At 62.3% G+C, this 15,011-nt stretch overlaps 1 protein-coding gene across 1 annotated transcript; it reads right to left on the minus strand.

Annotated features, from left to right (window-relative positions):
* Window positions 1-431: 431 nt before the first annotated feature.
* On the minus strand, window positions 432-9,600 carry BPI (bactericidal permeability increasing protein). The gene is made up of 15 exons (XM_026057781.1): window positions 9,423-9,600; window positions 8,804-8,918; window positions 8,162-8,290; window positions 7,749-7,904; window positions 7,176-7,239; window positions 4,874-4,937; window positions 4,311-4,402; window positions 3,963-4,139; window positions 3,704-3,763; window positions 3,339-3,506; window positions 2,848-2,915; window positions 2,567-2,609; window positions 1,974-2,037; window positions 1,448-1,524; window positions 432-886 (listed from the first exon to the last, which is right to left on the minus strand). The coding sequence occupies exons 1-15, from the start codon at window positions 9,535-9,537 to the stop codon at window positions 839-841; spliced, it is 1,440 nt and encodes a 479-aa protein (XP_025913566.1). The 5' UTR covers window positions 9,538-9,600; the 3' UTR covers window positions 432-838.
* Between the last annotated feature and the right edge of the window lie 5,411 nt (window positions 9,601-15,011).

Below are 15,011 nucleotides of genomic sequence, written 5' to 3' on the forward strand. Positions count from 1 at the left end.
ACCCGCCGGCGCCCCGCAGCCAATCGCGTGGGGCCGCCGCGCGCGGGAAAGCGGTTCCCCCCCGCCCGCCGCCCCCGCGCTGCCGTTCCGCGGCGCTGCCGTTCCGCGGCGCGTCCCTCCCCCGGGCAGCGCCGGAAGACGAAACGGCCTGAATTAGACACCCGTTTTCCTACAACAGCAGGGATAAAAACACCCCCCAAAGGACTCCCAAGAGCGCCTCTCCCTTCAAGAAAAGCGCTGTGAGGAGATTTTTGTAACACCGCTGTCGGTTAACGCTTGCAACTTCACCATGAAATTTTCAGGGGAACGGTTCAGAAGACAACGCAGCCTTCACCAGGGGCGCTGGTAAATTTGACTGAGCAAATCGCTGAGATGTGCATAAAGTGCGGTGTAAGCGTGAAATAYGCTTAAAAATAACAACAGTAGCCACGTTCCTGCGCATCTGCTTGCTTTATTTGCCACCAGCAGCATTTCACCGCCCACGCGGCCTCCCCGGGCCGAGACAGGAGGGGGCCAGGGAAGGACCCGTTCCTGTCATTGATGCCCGGTGATCCCGAGGGATGGCAGAGGAGCTGGCCCACCCCGGCAGAGCCTCCCGCTTTCCCCCACCATGGCGTTGCCGGTGTTTCTAAACCCCAGCACATGCTGCTCGGGGGCCAGTCGAGCTGTCTGACGAGCAAGGCATCAGCAGAGCCACTTTTTTTTGGCTTTGGCATGTGGTGAGGGAGGGGATGGAGAGGCCGGAGCCGGGCCCAGACCCGTGACGGCAGCTGGAGACAGGGGTGAGGTGGGGACGGGAGGGCAGCGCTCACTTTGGTGCCCCAGCTCCCCCTCGCCTTCATCCTCTGCGCTCGTAATGGACGTCTGCTCCGAGCAGCAGGAAGTTCTGGGAGAGGGAGAGAGGGCGGCAGTGGGGCCGGCAGAGCCCGCAGCCCTGCGGTGCAGCCCAGTGCCCAGGAGCCGGGCTGCTCCCGGGATGCGAGCTAACTGGCTTCTGCAGCCCCTTCTGGCTAATTTTAGCTCCAAAGATGTTTCACAGCCGCACCCAGCAATAAATATTCAGCATCTTTTCGCAGCTGCTCCAGCAGATGTTCCCCACAGCCTCCCAAAACACCGGCTTCCCTCCCACCCCTGGGTTGCTGCATCCCTGGGCTTCAGCATGGCTGTGGCCCCACCACATGCAGACGAGTCCTGGCAGCGTGCAGTTGCACCACAGGAGGGGGTAACACCATATAAACCTCTGTGTGCTATAAAAAGCACCATGGGAAACTCAGGCCCCAAGTTTAAAAGCTGCAGGAGGGCACAGCGCACCGCTGGGACGTGGTGCAGAGCAGCCACCACCTTGGCAAGGGGACACTGGTGGCGTTTCAGCCTGGCCTCCCGTGGTGCTGGGCCCCCACCACCTCCCCAGCACCCAGTGAAGGGCCACAGCCGGGTGCTGGCTCACCTGGTGCGACTGCACGATGACGTTGGAGAGCTGTATCCTGTCCGGCAGTGGGAGAGGGAAGCCCTGGCCTAATCGCGCTGGAACAAGATGATGCACAGGGTGGTATGGGGACGGGAAGGGTGCACATGGGGCTGGGCAAAGCAGCAGCTGCCTCCTACCACCCCGACCCTTCGTCCTCCCTGCCTCATCCCAGGGCAGCAGAGGAACCCCCCCCCCCCAAGGGCTCTCCTCGGGGCTGGCACCCATAGAACTCAGGAAAGCATTTGGATGCATGTTGCACTTGTTTCTGTCCTGTTCCCTTTTGGATGCATGTCACCATGTGAAGGGAGGCTCCAGCACTGTGCGGTCCAACTCCGCCACCCCCAACACCCCTACGCTTGCACTGCCGTCCCCACCACTCGCTGCCGGTTTTACCCACGAATCAGGCCTGGCCACGCAGTTTTAATTAGCGAGCTGGGCCTGCTGTGATGGAGCAACCAAGTCTGTGCTTATTCCAGCATCCCCCATTCCCCCAGCAGGTCCTTACCATTAAGACGTGGCAGCAGGATACTGGAGGCAAGTATGTTCATTATTGACTGCAGCGTTCGCACCTGGGGACACRGAGAGAAGGGAAGGAAAGAGCTTTAGCCTGCGGGAGGGCAGGTGACCATACACTGGTGGATAGTTAGGAGAAGAAAAGGGGACCAGGAATGGGGAATGAGCATCTGCTTCACTAGAGACCAGCCTCATGTCAGGGCCGTGCTGGTGGCAGAGCAGCATGGAGAAGACGGAGGCATCCCGCAGACAGCGGTAGGAGGTGGCCGCACAGTCAGCGCACCCCAGTCCCGCGGCGAGGGAAAGCTGGGACAGAGTTGTGGAGCTGCAGCTCACGAACCACCTGGACCAGAGGGGACGGAGCCACCAAGACCGCGGGAAGGGCCAGAGCATCGCAGGTGGGAGGCAGGTGGGCTCCAGGCAGACACACGCTAGCRCAAGCCCAGCCCGGCAGCGCGGCCCCAGGGCTCAGGGCACCGTCCCTGCACCTCTCGCCTGCACCAGCGGATACTGGCTGGGGGGGAAGCAGCTCGCCAGCCCTCCGAGTGCACCACCCGGGCACGGGCTCTCCGGAGGGCAGCTCACCTGGAAAGGGCCGACGTCCGAATGCTTCAGAGACAGCCTCAGCCTGCAGAGGTACAGGAGAGCACGCTGAGACCTCCGCAGGGCAGGCGTTCCCGCACGGCCTCCGCTCCCTGCGGGCCCAGCTCAGCGCCGCCGCAGCAGCTCCCTGTTCCCAGGGTCTCCCCATCCCGCTCCATCCTGGAGCCCGGAGCAGAGCCACCACCCCAGCCGCTGCACCCAGGCTGGGCACCCCGGCGGCTCCGCCGGAGGCAGGGGGCGAGCTCTGYCCCTCTCCCCCTCACCTGCCAACCGTCAGGTTCCCAACGATGCGGCTGGACTTCACGTCGATGCTGGCGGACACGTTGGCTGTCTGGGGAGAGAGCGCAGAGTTCCAGCAGCTCCCCCAACCCCCCCCCCCAGCCCAGCAGGAGCCCGGGGGGGACGGCTCGGACCGCGGAAACGCAGCGAGGCTGCTGCCTGTCCACGGGCACGTTTGCACCCAGCGTCAAAACCTGAATTTGCGAGCCCAGGTATTTTTCTTTCGGGAATGCACCCAATGTACCAAGAAAAGCAGCAAAACAGGCTGGTTTTGGAAGGAATTCACCGCCTCTCCTAGCAGAGGTGGTACGGGATTGCCAAACGCCACCGAAGGATGCTCCATAGCTCGGACGTTCCCAGCTTCGCCCCGCTGGGATGCGGTAGGGAGCTCACAAGCGCCCAGGGCTGCGGCTGCACGAGTTGCTCCCCGCCGGGGCGGCAGACAGCCGGCACGGCAAGCCGTGCCCCGACTCACCAAGTTGAGGAGGAAGAGAGGAGCCAGGCTGGAGCTGGGAAGGATGGCGTAAGCTTGGATATCCACAACCGGCCGGAGCGAGAGCCCCGCGGGGTYGATGCTCAGGAAAGGGGCAGAAGGGGTGGAAAGCCTGAGCTTCATCAGCATGTCGGGGTACATCTTCTCCAGCTGGAAAGGAGCAGAGCGGGAGGGCGGTCGGAAGAGCGGCACATCCRCGGGAGAACGCTGCGGCGGTCCGGGAGCAAAACCCACCGCGGGCCCCGACGGCCAGCTGCGGCCGCGCTGCTCCCCGTGCCGGCAGCTGGGCACGCGCAGGGCCGCGCTCCCGGATAAACCATCCCGCCGGCTCCCGCTGTGCCGCTCACCTGGGGGACGAAGGCCGAGAAGGCGGAGGTGTTCAGGTGGAAGCTGAGGCCCTTGGGGATCTGCGGGAGGGAGGAGGTCACCGCCGGGGGCGGCTCCGCGAGGACGATCCCGCCAGGGAGCCGGGGYGAGATCGGCCCTTCGGCACCGGCTCTGCCCCGCGCCCGGATGCGCCCCCCGTTCAGCCTCCGGCGGAGCGGAAAGCCCCGAGACCTCCGGCTGCCCGCCAGCGGGTTGCACCCGGCCCTGCGCGCCCCTCACCATGGAGTCGGTGAGCTCGAGGACCAGGGCCCCCGCGGCGTGGTAGGTCAGGCCGGCCGTGTTGAAGAAGTAGCTGGAGGCCCCGAAGTAAACCATGCGGGCATGGTCCGGCGGGAAGGCGAGCGGCGGAGGAGGGAAGGGCACRGCGGAGCGGTGCGCCACGGAGAAGAACTCACCCTGGAAAGGGAGGAAGCGAGGGAGGGAAGGAAGGGTGATGCCAGCGGGCAGAGCGCGGTGGGAATCACCCGCTCACCCGGGCTGGGAAGCGGCATTTGCCAAACCCCGTCTGTCTCCCACCGCCTCCTGCGACGGCATCAGCCGGACCGAGCTCTCCCGGCAGCCTCTCACCTTCAGGCCCGCGTCCAGGGATTGGGCGGTAGCAGCCGGGGGTGCCACCAAGGAGTAATCGATCCCAGCCACTGCATCTATCTTGGCTGTGACTGTGAAACATGAGGCAGAGCCGTGAGCGAGACGGAGGCGGAGGGGAAAGCCGGGAGGACGTTGCCTGCCACCCAGGCGGTGCCGGCACCCGGACTTCCCAGTGCAACCGCACGGTACTGGCTCTATGCATGGGCATTTTCTCTCCRAGTCTCTTTAGAAGCAAAAAAACCCCACGTTTCCCTCCGCACTCTGCTTCTCTGCACTGCAAAGACTCCTGCACCTGCAAAGCAGCCCGGGTCCCCTTGCTAAGAACCAGCCCCAGGGCACAGCTCCGGCTGCGTGCGCCGCCTGTGCACGGTGACAGCTGGGTGCACGGTGACAAACCTCCGCCGATAGYGTTCAGCGGCTTTCAACACGGGTGGGGAAATAAAGGGAGACGGGGAGGGGGCGGAGGGTCGAACGCTGTCCTCACAGGCAGGGAAACGCGAGGAAGAGCCGCTCAGAAACCCCTGGGCAGCCCCACGCGGTACCTGGCAGGGTCTGGAGGTAAGGCTGCAACTCGCTGTGGACAGAGCTGACCACGTTTTCGCAGACCTGGGAGAAAAAGGCAGCAAAGTTTAGCACCTGCAGCTCTGTTTGGGGTGACCGAGTCACATCCTGAGGGTAAAAGCCTCAGACAGTCTCTGCATTGCTGCCTAGTGCTGTTTTTATTCTTTGCAAAAGCCTGATTAAATAGAAGAGCACACAGTGACATTTGCGTCTGTGCATCAGACAGCAAATTAATTAAGTGTCCAAAATACATGCAGGGTTTGTACCTGCAAACATCTGCTCATGACAAGCTCTCCACGCACAGTTTAGCTGTATCAAGGCTCTTTGAAGGGATCTCACTTGGGCCCTTAAGATTTTCCCTGGGGTCTATACTGGAGTGAATTGTGCTGAGCAGCCAACAGTTCGGCTTAAGCAGAGCAATGGAAAGAGTTAATCTGTCCCTGCAGGGGCGGGAGGACAAATAAGCAATGCGAGTTCATACAGCTTGGTGCTGCCAGGACAGAAGAGCACGTCCCTCTGCCGCTGCCATCCCCCATCTGCAGGTGAAGCCTCAGCATTACTGGGAGCTTGGAGCGCGGGCTAAACACTGGCCTAGGAAACAGTCCTGCGGACAAATGAGATAATCTGCTAAAGGTCTCTTCCAGTCCTGTTCCCATAAGGGCACGGGAACTGCCACGCTGGATCACACCATCATCTGTCTGATCGGGCATCCAGCCTGCAGCAGCCGATGGCGAGATGCAGAGCGCCGGAGGAGCAGCGATGATGCTGCCAGCAAAGCAGCCAGCTGGCCACGCAGAGCCAGGGAGGAAGAGGAGGCAGAGCCTCGGGCACATCCTCATTGACAGAGGGTCACTGCTGCTCACTGTCCCCCAACCGACGTTCATCCATCTGTGCTGGAAATGCCCCCATTGCTTCCCGGGAGGGACAAACCRCCAAAGGGCTCCGTACCGGAGGTGGCAAACGTCCCGGGCAGCCCCGGTCTGGCGGGGAGGCGTTCTCAGCTGCTTGGCCACAACAGCATCGTGCAGCGGAGCATGTTGGGCAGTGCTAGCGGGAGGCCGGGAGACCTGATCCCTCCTTTGCGCGAGAGAGCTGCAGCCCTGCGCCYGGCAGGCCGGGACACCCACCAGCTTCCTTGCTGCGGTGGGACAAGCACAGGCAGGCTGGAAGGGGAGCAGCAGAAACGCTGTTTACAGTGACCAGGTCCCTCGTGCCTTTGGCGGCAGCAGACACTTTCCAAGGCTCATGCAGCACGCCGGGCTGCCGGGGCCGGGAGCCGCCCCGCRGGATGGAGCGGTGCCCAGGGAGTCCTGCTGCGGCACCTGCCCGGTCCATCCCAGTGCACCCTGCCCTCGCCCTGCCCTCGCCCTGCACGGGCCCCTCATGCATTGGAAAAGGTACTTGAGAAACTTGCGTTTGGCAAGAGGGGGCTTTGCTGCACTGCCGGAGGAGCTGAGGATGCGAGAGCCTCTCCAGATTCCCGCAACTGCCTTCCTTCCAGGAGGTAAAAGAGCAAAAAAGGCCTGGTCTGCTTGGCCCCGGCTTAACTCCTACTGCCAACCCATCTGCTCCCACAGCTCCCAGGTGGCCCATAAAAAGCCACTAGATGGCATCCGAAGTAGCCAAATGCGCCTGGATGAGGACTCGGATCTGCTGCAGAAGTGGGATTTGCCTGTTCTCCAATTGCCTCCTTCCTGAACAAGGTTCACATCCAGAGAGGTTGTAACTCCTGCCAGTTAGCCTTGTAGTAATTATTGCTAACAGCTTGTTTTCATGTCTTATTGCAGGTTTCCTGCATGTAGGCTTTTGTACAGGGCTGTAGGTACCARGGTTTCCCTGATGCACCCCATTAAAACAAGATGGCAAGTGTCTGAAATCCAGAGATGAGAATTTCTACCCCATTGCTCCCAAATGCCTGTRTGAGTGCAGGCCATTGAAAGGACAGCTCTAATCAGGTTTCCTCTGTTACAATGAGTTTGGCTGAGGCACCAGATCTAATTAACTGACCACATGGAAAGAAAAGTCTTTGTTAATTAGGAACCAATTATCTTAGGCACTGGCAAATGTTGCAGGTTTAGAATTCAGCCTGAGCCACACAATGCCAAGGGGACTGCAGCTCGCAAGCACTCATTGCTCACGGTTTTCACCAAACCGGCAGCGTGCCAGCATGCTCTGGCTCTAGCAAAACCTGCATGCGTGACAGGAGGAGCTCAGACCACAGTCACAAGTGAGGACTGGAGATCAGCAGGAAGCCTGGAGCTCAGCCCTCCCGGCCTACCATACCTTGCTCTCCAAGATCCTCCTGAACCTGGACTCGATAGCGCTGTGGAAGAGGTTGTAGAGCCAGCTGCGGAGAAAAGCACCGAGAGATACAGTCATTCTCCCTCCAGCTCAGGCAATGCTGCAGAAGTATTTGCCAGAGAAAGAGCGTCACTAGAGATACGAGACAGTGGAGAATGTTATCCCCATGCCAATTTGGAGTCTAGCTTTGCTTTAGGGTTTACATTTGCAAACAGACCTGCTTATAAACAACATGCATACAAATGTACTGACTGCCTGAAAACTTCTCCCTTAAACGTGCAACCACAGTAGAGCAAATCTGGACCAGATTTAAGTTCTTTCAATTGCATCTCTGGATGGAAATTGTATTGCAAGAGTCCAGAGGCAGCTGGATAATGGTGTGCAAGGGGCAAGTAGGTCTGAGGGGGCCGAAGGGACAACCTGCAAGGGATAGCAGGTGCCAGCATCCTATTCCTTGCACCAGGGCCTGAAAGCCGTGCCACGCTGCCTGTCACATTCCCATACCAGCTGAACTAACACACAGGATTTCTAGRCTTTAACAGTGAAGTTACATACCCWARCTTSCCCGAAAAGTGTATACGAACGTCGGAGATGTGAGYGCTGCAGTCAGAGGTGTCAGCAGTGGGCTTCCCAGAGGCATCGCTGCCCAGCTTCAGGCYGATTCTGATAGAGAGATTCTCAACCTTCAGGTCAAACGAACCGTGGTCCCTACTGCAGGGAGAACAAGAAAGGGGGCATTTTTCACTGGTGAGTCCTGGTGGTTGGACCCCAAACCAGCCAGAGCTTCAAGATGGGTCTAGCTCAGGCTTCCCCTTGTAGAGAGCATCCAGAGAAGATGAAGACTTCTAAACTCAGAAAGACCAAACTTCAGGAGGAGAAGAAAACAGTCCAGACCCAGAGTGGGAAATGCAGAGYGAAGCACGTAGACGACTGGAAGATGCTCTCAGGGAGAGCCACGGGGCACCTACATGAAATGCACCTTCACCCGCCAGTTCCCGTCCACCTTGGCAAAGGCGCTGGAGATGGAGACTTGCAGGCCCACGTTGGGGATTGGGGAAATCTGCGAGTTTGGCAAGTGGAAACTGCGAAGGTTCAAGCTAAAAATAAAGAAATAAAAGGAAAAGCGCTTGAAAGGTGGTGCCTCGACCCCTTGCAAGCCTTGCTGCTGAGGGAGCCGGGCTCGAGGAGCCCCGGAGCCGTCCACCCCACGGCTCCCTGCGGCACCTCTTGGCTCCCGCTGGCCTGGGCTTGAAGTGCAAATGAGCTGCTGTTTCAGGGACTGCAGGGACCGTGTTTCTGAAGGCATCACTTCACTTTGCATTTCTGTGGCACGTCACTGTGCCAAACTCACCGCTTTGAGCTCAGTTGCACAAAAACCGCTTGCACCCAAATTGCTGTAACTCTAGTTCCCCTTTCCCCTGCACCGGGCGGGGAGGGTCAGAAGCAGGAGCGTCCCAGCCCACTCCGAGGACGCGGATGACATCTCTGGGGTGCGGCGGGGAGAGGACCATGCTCGCTGCTCCAGAGGCACCCCTGCCCCTTCCCAAGCCTCCTGTGCCTTGTGCAGGCCGGGGGGGGGGGCCACTGCTCGGCGGGCTGGCCAGGCTCACCTGGAGATCTTGTAGTGCACTTTTCCTACGTGCCGCACTCGGAAGTCCCCCGAGATGTCCGGCAGCCTCAGCTGACTGAGCTTCTTCTCCAGGACAGCGACCCCATACTGACGAGCTGCAAGGGACATGGGGAAAACATCACTGCCGTGCTCTTTCCGGAGGGGACCCGGCCCTGACTCCCATCTCCCTCCAACACGCAGGAGGGCCCCAAGCTCCGTGCTGCTCCCGCTTCCCAGCAGCACAGGAAAGCTGGAGGGAGCCCGGTCCCCGGGAGCAGCGCGGCACAGCCAGGTGCTGCATCCCTGCTCCGGCGAGGCAGGGGAGTCACGTCCTGCTCTCCAGCGCGGCCGGAGGAGCCGCTGGGGTAAATGAGCTATTTCTTGCACAGCGTATTTCAATCCATAACTCCGCTCCAGTGGAGCCAGGGCTCTGCCTGCCTCAATAACAGCGACGCGGGGCCCATCCATCTCGGGCGCTGCCTCCCCCGGCAGCTCGGCACCTGGGCACGCCGGCGCTGCCTGCAGGCGTGCGGCCGCAGCGAGACCCTCCACCCCGCCAGCCCTGCCGTGCACCCCRCTCTGCCCACCTGCAAGAGAGGGGAAATTGGGGCCAAACCTACCGTAGTCCAAGCCCGCCTGAGTGATCCTGACCTCGAAGCCGGGGTGCACAGCCCCGGCCAGCGCCAGGCACACGGCCAGCACCATGCAAGCCAGCGCCGGGCTCCGCACTCCCATCCTCGCCGCCCCGCGAGGTCGGCCACCCTGCACGAGCTGCGGCGCTGCCCGCTCGCCCTCCACCTTTATAGCACCGCGGAAAAGGGAACCGAGAGCGAGGACGGCACGCAGAGCCGCTGTGCCTTCCTGCACGGGACGGCCCCGCGTCCCAGCCCCCAGCCGGCCGGCGAGCAAGCGAAAGTGCTTCCTGCTCAGCCCCAGCCCTGCTCCGGCGGCTCACCTGCGCCCGGCAGCACCGCCGGCTCCTCTCCTCGGGGACCCCGATGGGCTAGTGAAAAGCAGGAGGCAACTGCTCAGCTTTTAGCCCTAGGTCAGATGTGACCAGTTTTCCCGGGCAGCAGGAGCAGAYGTGCTGCTGGCACCGGTTCGATTCTGCCAGCCGAGCTCGAGGGGCTTGTTTGCTCGCTCTGTGCTCTGCCCCGGCTGCTTTCCTTGGGCACAGGCTGCACCGGAGCTGCCTCCAAGCCCTCCTGCCCCGCYGGGGATCTCCCGGCTCCTGCCCCCAGCCATCACCAGTCACAGGCACCAAGCAGCAGCAGCAGCAGCACAGCCCGGGCTAAAGAAAACGAGTTCTGTTCCTTCACCTCGGGAGAGCAAACCCCAGATTCACCTGACACCGAGCAAGGGCTGGTGAAGAGGCACTCGACCCGGGCTGGGAGACCACGACGGGGCGTTAGGGAGACTGAAATCAAGGAGCATCCTCCTCTCCTTGCCCCCGAGCAGCCGTGCCCGGGGGAGACCCCGTGGCCCCAGGTGTAAGAGGTCCGGGGGTCCCGCCGTGTCGCAGCGCTTGGGCTCGGGAATACCGAGAGCTGTGCATGGCCCGGGCGCAGCGAGGCGGAGGAAAGGGGAAGCACCTCTGCCGCTGCAGCCCCAGCGCCGCGGTCCCGGGGCGAGCCGGGCAGGCAGGACATCTCCGTGCGGGCTTCGGAGGCTGCTCTGCGCTTTCCCCAGAGCCCTGCTGACCCCCGGCTCAGCACTCGCAGGGGAAGGAAGAAGAAACAGTTCAAGTCACTTTCATTTCCCTTTCTGGAAGCRGAGCGGGACCGGGCACAGGAAATCCACAGTGGCTGAGGCAGGCAAATATCGCCTTTGGATCCTGGGAAGCCCTGATTGCCAAAGACAACATCCCGAATGAAGCACTTGTGAAATGGAGCTATTGCTCAACCGCGGCAGCCTGAAGTGACCGTGCACTTTGGTGGAGCCTGGAGAAGAGCTGCAGCCCCAGCGGGGCCTGGAGAGAGCGGGCGAGCAGGGAGCTGTCATTGCTGGAGGCATTGGGCACGCGGAGGGTTGGTGCTGCGAAGACTGGGATGCACTGGGATTCCCGTGCGATGATTGCTCGGGAGAGCGGAACTGCTGCCGCCACGTGCTCTGGGGAGGCACGTAACGGCCAGCACTGCCCCGCTTGCGGGTGGMGAGGGCAGCCCCGCACCCTGCCCTGCTCCGGGCTCGCGCCTGCTGTGGGCACCAGCTGCCAGAAAAAGCAGAGAGGATCCCGCAGGTCTGGTGCCAACAGTGCACATCAGAGCCACRGCAAACAGCCCCCGGGCAGCTGGACACAGCGATGGGCTGAGACGCCCCAGCAGTGCAGGAGCCCACGGACCTGGCTCATTTCCCATGGAAAGTGGGAGCCAAGAGCAGAGCAGGTGGCTACAGCACAGCCCTGCACCAGCGGCCCCCGAGCTGGCGGCTGCCTGCTGTCAGCTCTCTGCCGGGTCTTGCTCCGTGCGAACGGGCCGCTCCAAAGCCTCCCGTCCGTGACGCTGCATCCAAGCGGGGCGGTTTTGTAATGTTTAAGGTCTTTAGGACAAGCATTAAGGAACCAGAACCTCTTTTATGAGGAGAAATGAAATTTCATGGGGAGCAATGTACAGAGGAAGCATAAACAGAAAGTTTCCCACCTGAGCTTGAGCAAATTTTAAAGTTGAACTGAAAAACTTTTGCACAGCACAAGTCCTGACAGAACAGAGCTTTGTTCGTCAAGGAAGAGCTGAAAACACTTCTAACGCCCCATAGCAAGGGCTGGCCCCGCTGGCGCGTCGCGCTGGGGATGGCAGCAATAAACCAGTTGTGAAATTCTGCCCTGACTGAGCAGGGGGAAAAGGGCTTCGCTGCCCAGGCTGCGCTGCCAGCCCCGGGGCTGCCGGGGAAGGGCCGGAGCCGGGTGGCCAGAGCCGTTCCCTCCGGCCGCGCGCATGGCCATCGCGGGAGCAGCTCCCCGGGCTGCCCACGACTCTTTTCCACTTCGGGATGCAACCACCCTGCCCGGACCATCCTGCCATCRCGTGCACGGGCTCTCCGGGGGCCCCGTGGGGCAGCTCTGCCCCGTGCTGGGCAGCCGTCCTCCCTGGGCGCTGGGCTCGCTCCTATGCCCGTTGCGGATGCAGGGCCGCGCAGCAGGGTTTATCGCTCCGCTGGCTGCGAGCGAGGACATCCAGACACAGCAGCCTTCAGAGAGGGGAATCGGTGGAATGCGTTTCCCCGGAGACGCATCTGCCCTGGGAATTCCCCAGGGCCAGGGCTCTGTGATCCTGCCGGAGGTGCCGAGCCGAGCCGGCGGCTTATCCGACTTTTATGTTTGCAGAGCAAATCTCTGGTCTGGCAAGCATGCTGTTTAATGGGGAAATACACGGGGAAAACCCAAGGAGACGGGCAAAGAAAGCAGGAGGCACCTGGCTGGTTTCAGGGGAGCTCGGAACAGGAGACCCTCAGTCCTGCTGCAGCCAGGCAGAGGCTTCCCTGTGGATTCCCTGCCGGCAACGGAGCAGGGCTCCGAGCAGGACCCGCAGGCGAGCAGAGACATGCTTTCCAGAGGGATTCATCCCAACCCCTGCGATGGGTCGGCAGCACGGAGATGCCGGGGAGCCCGTGGCTGCTGCCGGCTCCCGTGCGCGCCCATGCGCTGCCCACCCGGGCACGGCCCCCGTCACCTGCTGCTGCAAGTCTGACAACGCGGATCCAGCAGCATCTAAAAATACAGCCGGGGGCAGCACAGGGGCTCCTTCCCACTGTTGTTTTCCCAGCTGCGGGATCAAGCCGGCCCTGACGTGACCCGGGGCCCGGCTGTCACTGGAGGCTCCCCGTCGGGGCTGGGGACACGGCAAGCAGAGCAGGAGACCCGCTGGGCATGGCAAGCAGCATCGTTCTGCCACGGAGCCCCGGGCACGGGACCGAGCCACGAACAATGTCGCTCCCAGAGGGACCCGGCGGCATGGTGGGGGCCAGGACCACACAGCTGCTGCCTCGCCGGAGCGGGCCTGGGGGTGCAGAGGCACGGGGAGGTCACCGCGCAGGCGACGGCCAGGCGCAAGCTCAGCTGGAGCACGGGCTTCCCCGAAGGGCTGCACAGCGCCGCAGGGAGCGGAGACCACGCTGAGGTCCCCGGGTGCAGGACCAGTGCCCTTGGGGCTGGGCTCGCCGCCCACGCCAGCCGTTAGCAGCATCCTGGGCGCCCGGCACGAGGCTGGCTCCGCAGCAGGGCGCCCTCCCCACCGGCCGCAGCGCTCCCTCCCCGCGGCACGCCGCCCCGCGCTGCCTGACGTGACGTCTGGGAGCCTCGCGGGAGACAGAGGGGGACGATTTTGCAGAAAAGTCAAAATAAAAATGCAGGAATGGTGACCTCAGGCGGACCCCGGYGGGGGGGTGAATGGTGGCTCTGTGCCGGCGGAGGGGCAGGGGAAAGGCCACGTGCACAGCTGCTCGGGCAGGGCCGGGCGCAGAGGGAGGGAGAGCGCCGGGGTCAGGGGCCCGGGGCTGCCAGGCGCTCGGGGGCCCCAGCAGCACTGCTGGCTGCTGGCCGACGCCGTCTCTGATGCCCCTGCTCCAAGCCTCGCTGCTGCAGGGTGCACGGGGCTGCTTTGGGGCGCTGCAGGGATTCAGAGCAGGATGCAGCCGCACTCACGGGGCAGCCCAGCCGAGCACAGCAGACGCAGGGCACATCACGGTCCCGCAGGGAGCTGCTGCCTGCAGCCACCCCGGGAGGTCACTCTGCAACACCCGGGACGGCGGGGCCCAGCCAGGGGTGGCTTTGCACCTTCCTCCCCTGCTCACCAGCCCTGGGGCCACCAAAGCATCCTACCTGCCGCTGCCCAGATCCAGCGAGACGTGGCTCAGCACCCTCCTCCACCAGCTCCGCTCACCGCTCCCTCCCTGCCTGCCTGCGGGGGCATGGGCCAGAGCAAGCGCTCAGGTGCATTTCAGAGCTACCTGAGCAATTAAACAGGAGGCTACAGGAGATGATATCACATTCCCTCCTGCCCCTGCACTCAGAGAAACCCTAAAAAGCCTGAAGCAGAGTATGCGAACTAATGCAATTACGGAGCAATTGGCTGCTGGTGGGGAAGGGAGGAGCTGGCCCGGCAGGCCCTGGTCTGCATCGGGGTTCCTGGGCAGGCGTCTTTGACGGGGGCCTGGCTGTGTCTCGGCTAAGGGGTGACCTGCGGGCAGTTGGCAGTGCCAGCAGCTCTGTGCCGAGGCTGTGCGGCGGTGCTGGGGCAGTGCTGCGGCGCTGGGGCATGCCTCGCACTGTGGGCCCCGGCCGCTCTCAGCCCTCCTTGGCATGGGGAGCCCAGGGCTGCCGTCGCCCCCGGGCAAGACCTGCCGCCCCCTGCACCCGCTGCTGGGGTGCTGCGGCTGCCTGCAGCCTGAGCCCTTGCAGCATTCGTGACCTGTAACGGCAGAGGAAGAGCTCTTGCAAGCTCCCAAGGAAATGGGAAGCGAAGGCGGAGAGCCCTCCCTCGCGCTGTTCCTCCCCTCTGCGCGAGCCAGCAGCCCAGCTGCACCGTCTCCCGGCCTCCGCTTGTTTTCACAGCGTGTCCTTCAGCCGCTGACTAATCCCTGGACAAGCGTCACCGCAACTGCCCTGTCCCAGCCAGCAGCTCGGGGCCAGCAGCTCGCGGCCCACGCYGCGGCCGTTCCCACCGACGGTGCCCGGTGCCCGGTGCCCGTCCCCGCGCCCTTGCCTGCAGCACGGCCGAGGGGCTCCGTGCCCGGCTCCTGCCCTGGGGATTTAGGGCTCTGCCAAGCAGCCGTTCATGTCAGGCTGCACCGCATCTGCGGGTTTGGCTTTTGCCCTGATTGTTTTTGTACAACCTCTGGCCAGTAAATCATACTTTCTGCCTTGAAATAGGTACTCTCCATTGTTGAAACATGCCAAAGAGCCCCACAAGGCACTTTCCCTGCGACATCATTCCGGGCCAATTCACAAATGAAAACTCCAAACTTGTTAAATGCTTTGAGTACAAAACACTCCCTCATGTTTCATATCAACACTTGCCCATATTCAAAAAGAAGAAAAGCAGCCCTAAGTTGTGCATACGCACATGTATACATAAATCGTGCATGCATGAATGTACAGACACAGACACACGCGCGCGCGGAGTTTTGCAGTTTTGCTGGTGTGGTGGAGGATAATCGTTTGCAGCCTGGAGCGGGATTTGGAGCAATGCCGCTCCGTGCGACGGGGCGCCGCG

The sequence above is a fragment of the Apteryx rowi genome, unplaced genomic scaffold (assembly GCF_003343035.1).
Source record: "Apteryx rowi isolate R43461 unplaced genomic scaffold, aptRow1 scaffold_0, whole genome shotgun sequence".
Classification (NCBI taxonomy): domain Eukaryota; kingdom Metazoa; phylum Chordata; class Aves; order Apterygiformes; family Apterygidae; genus Apteryx; species Apteryx rowi.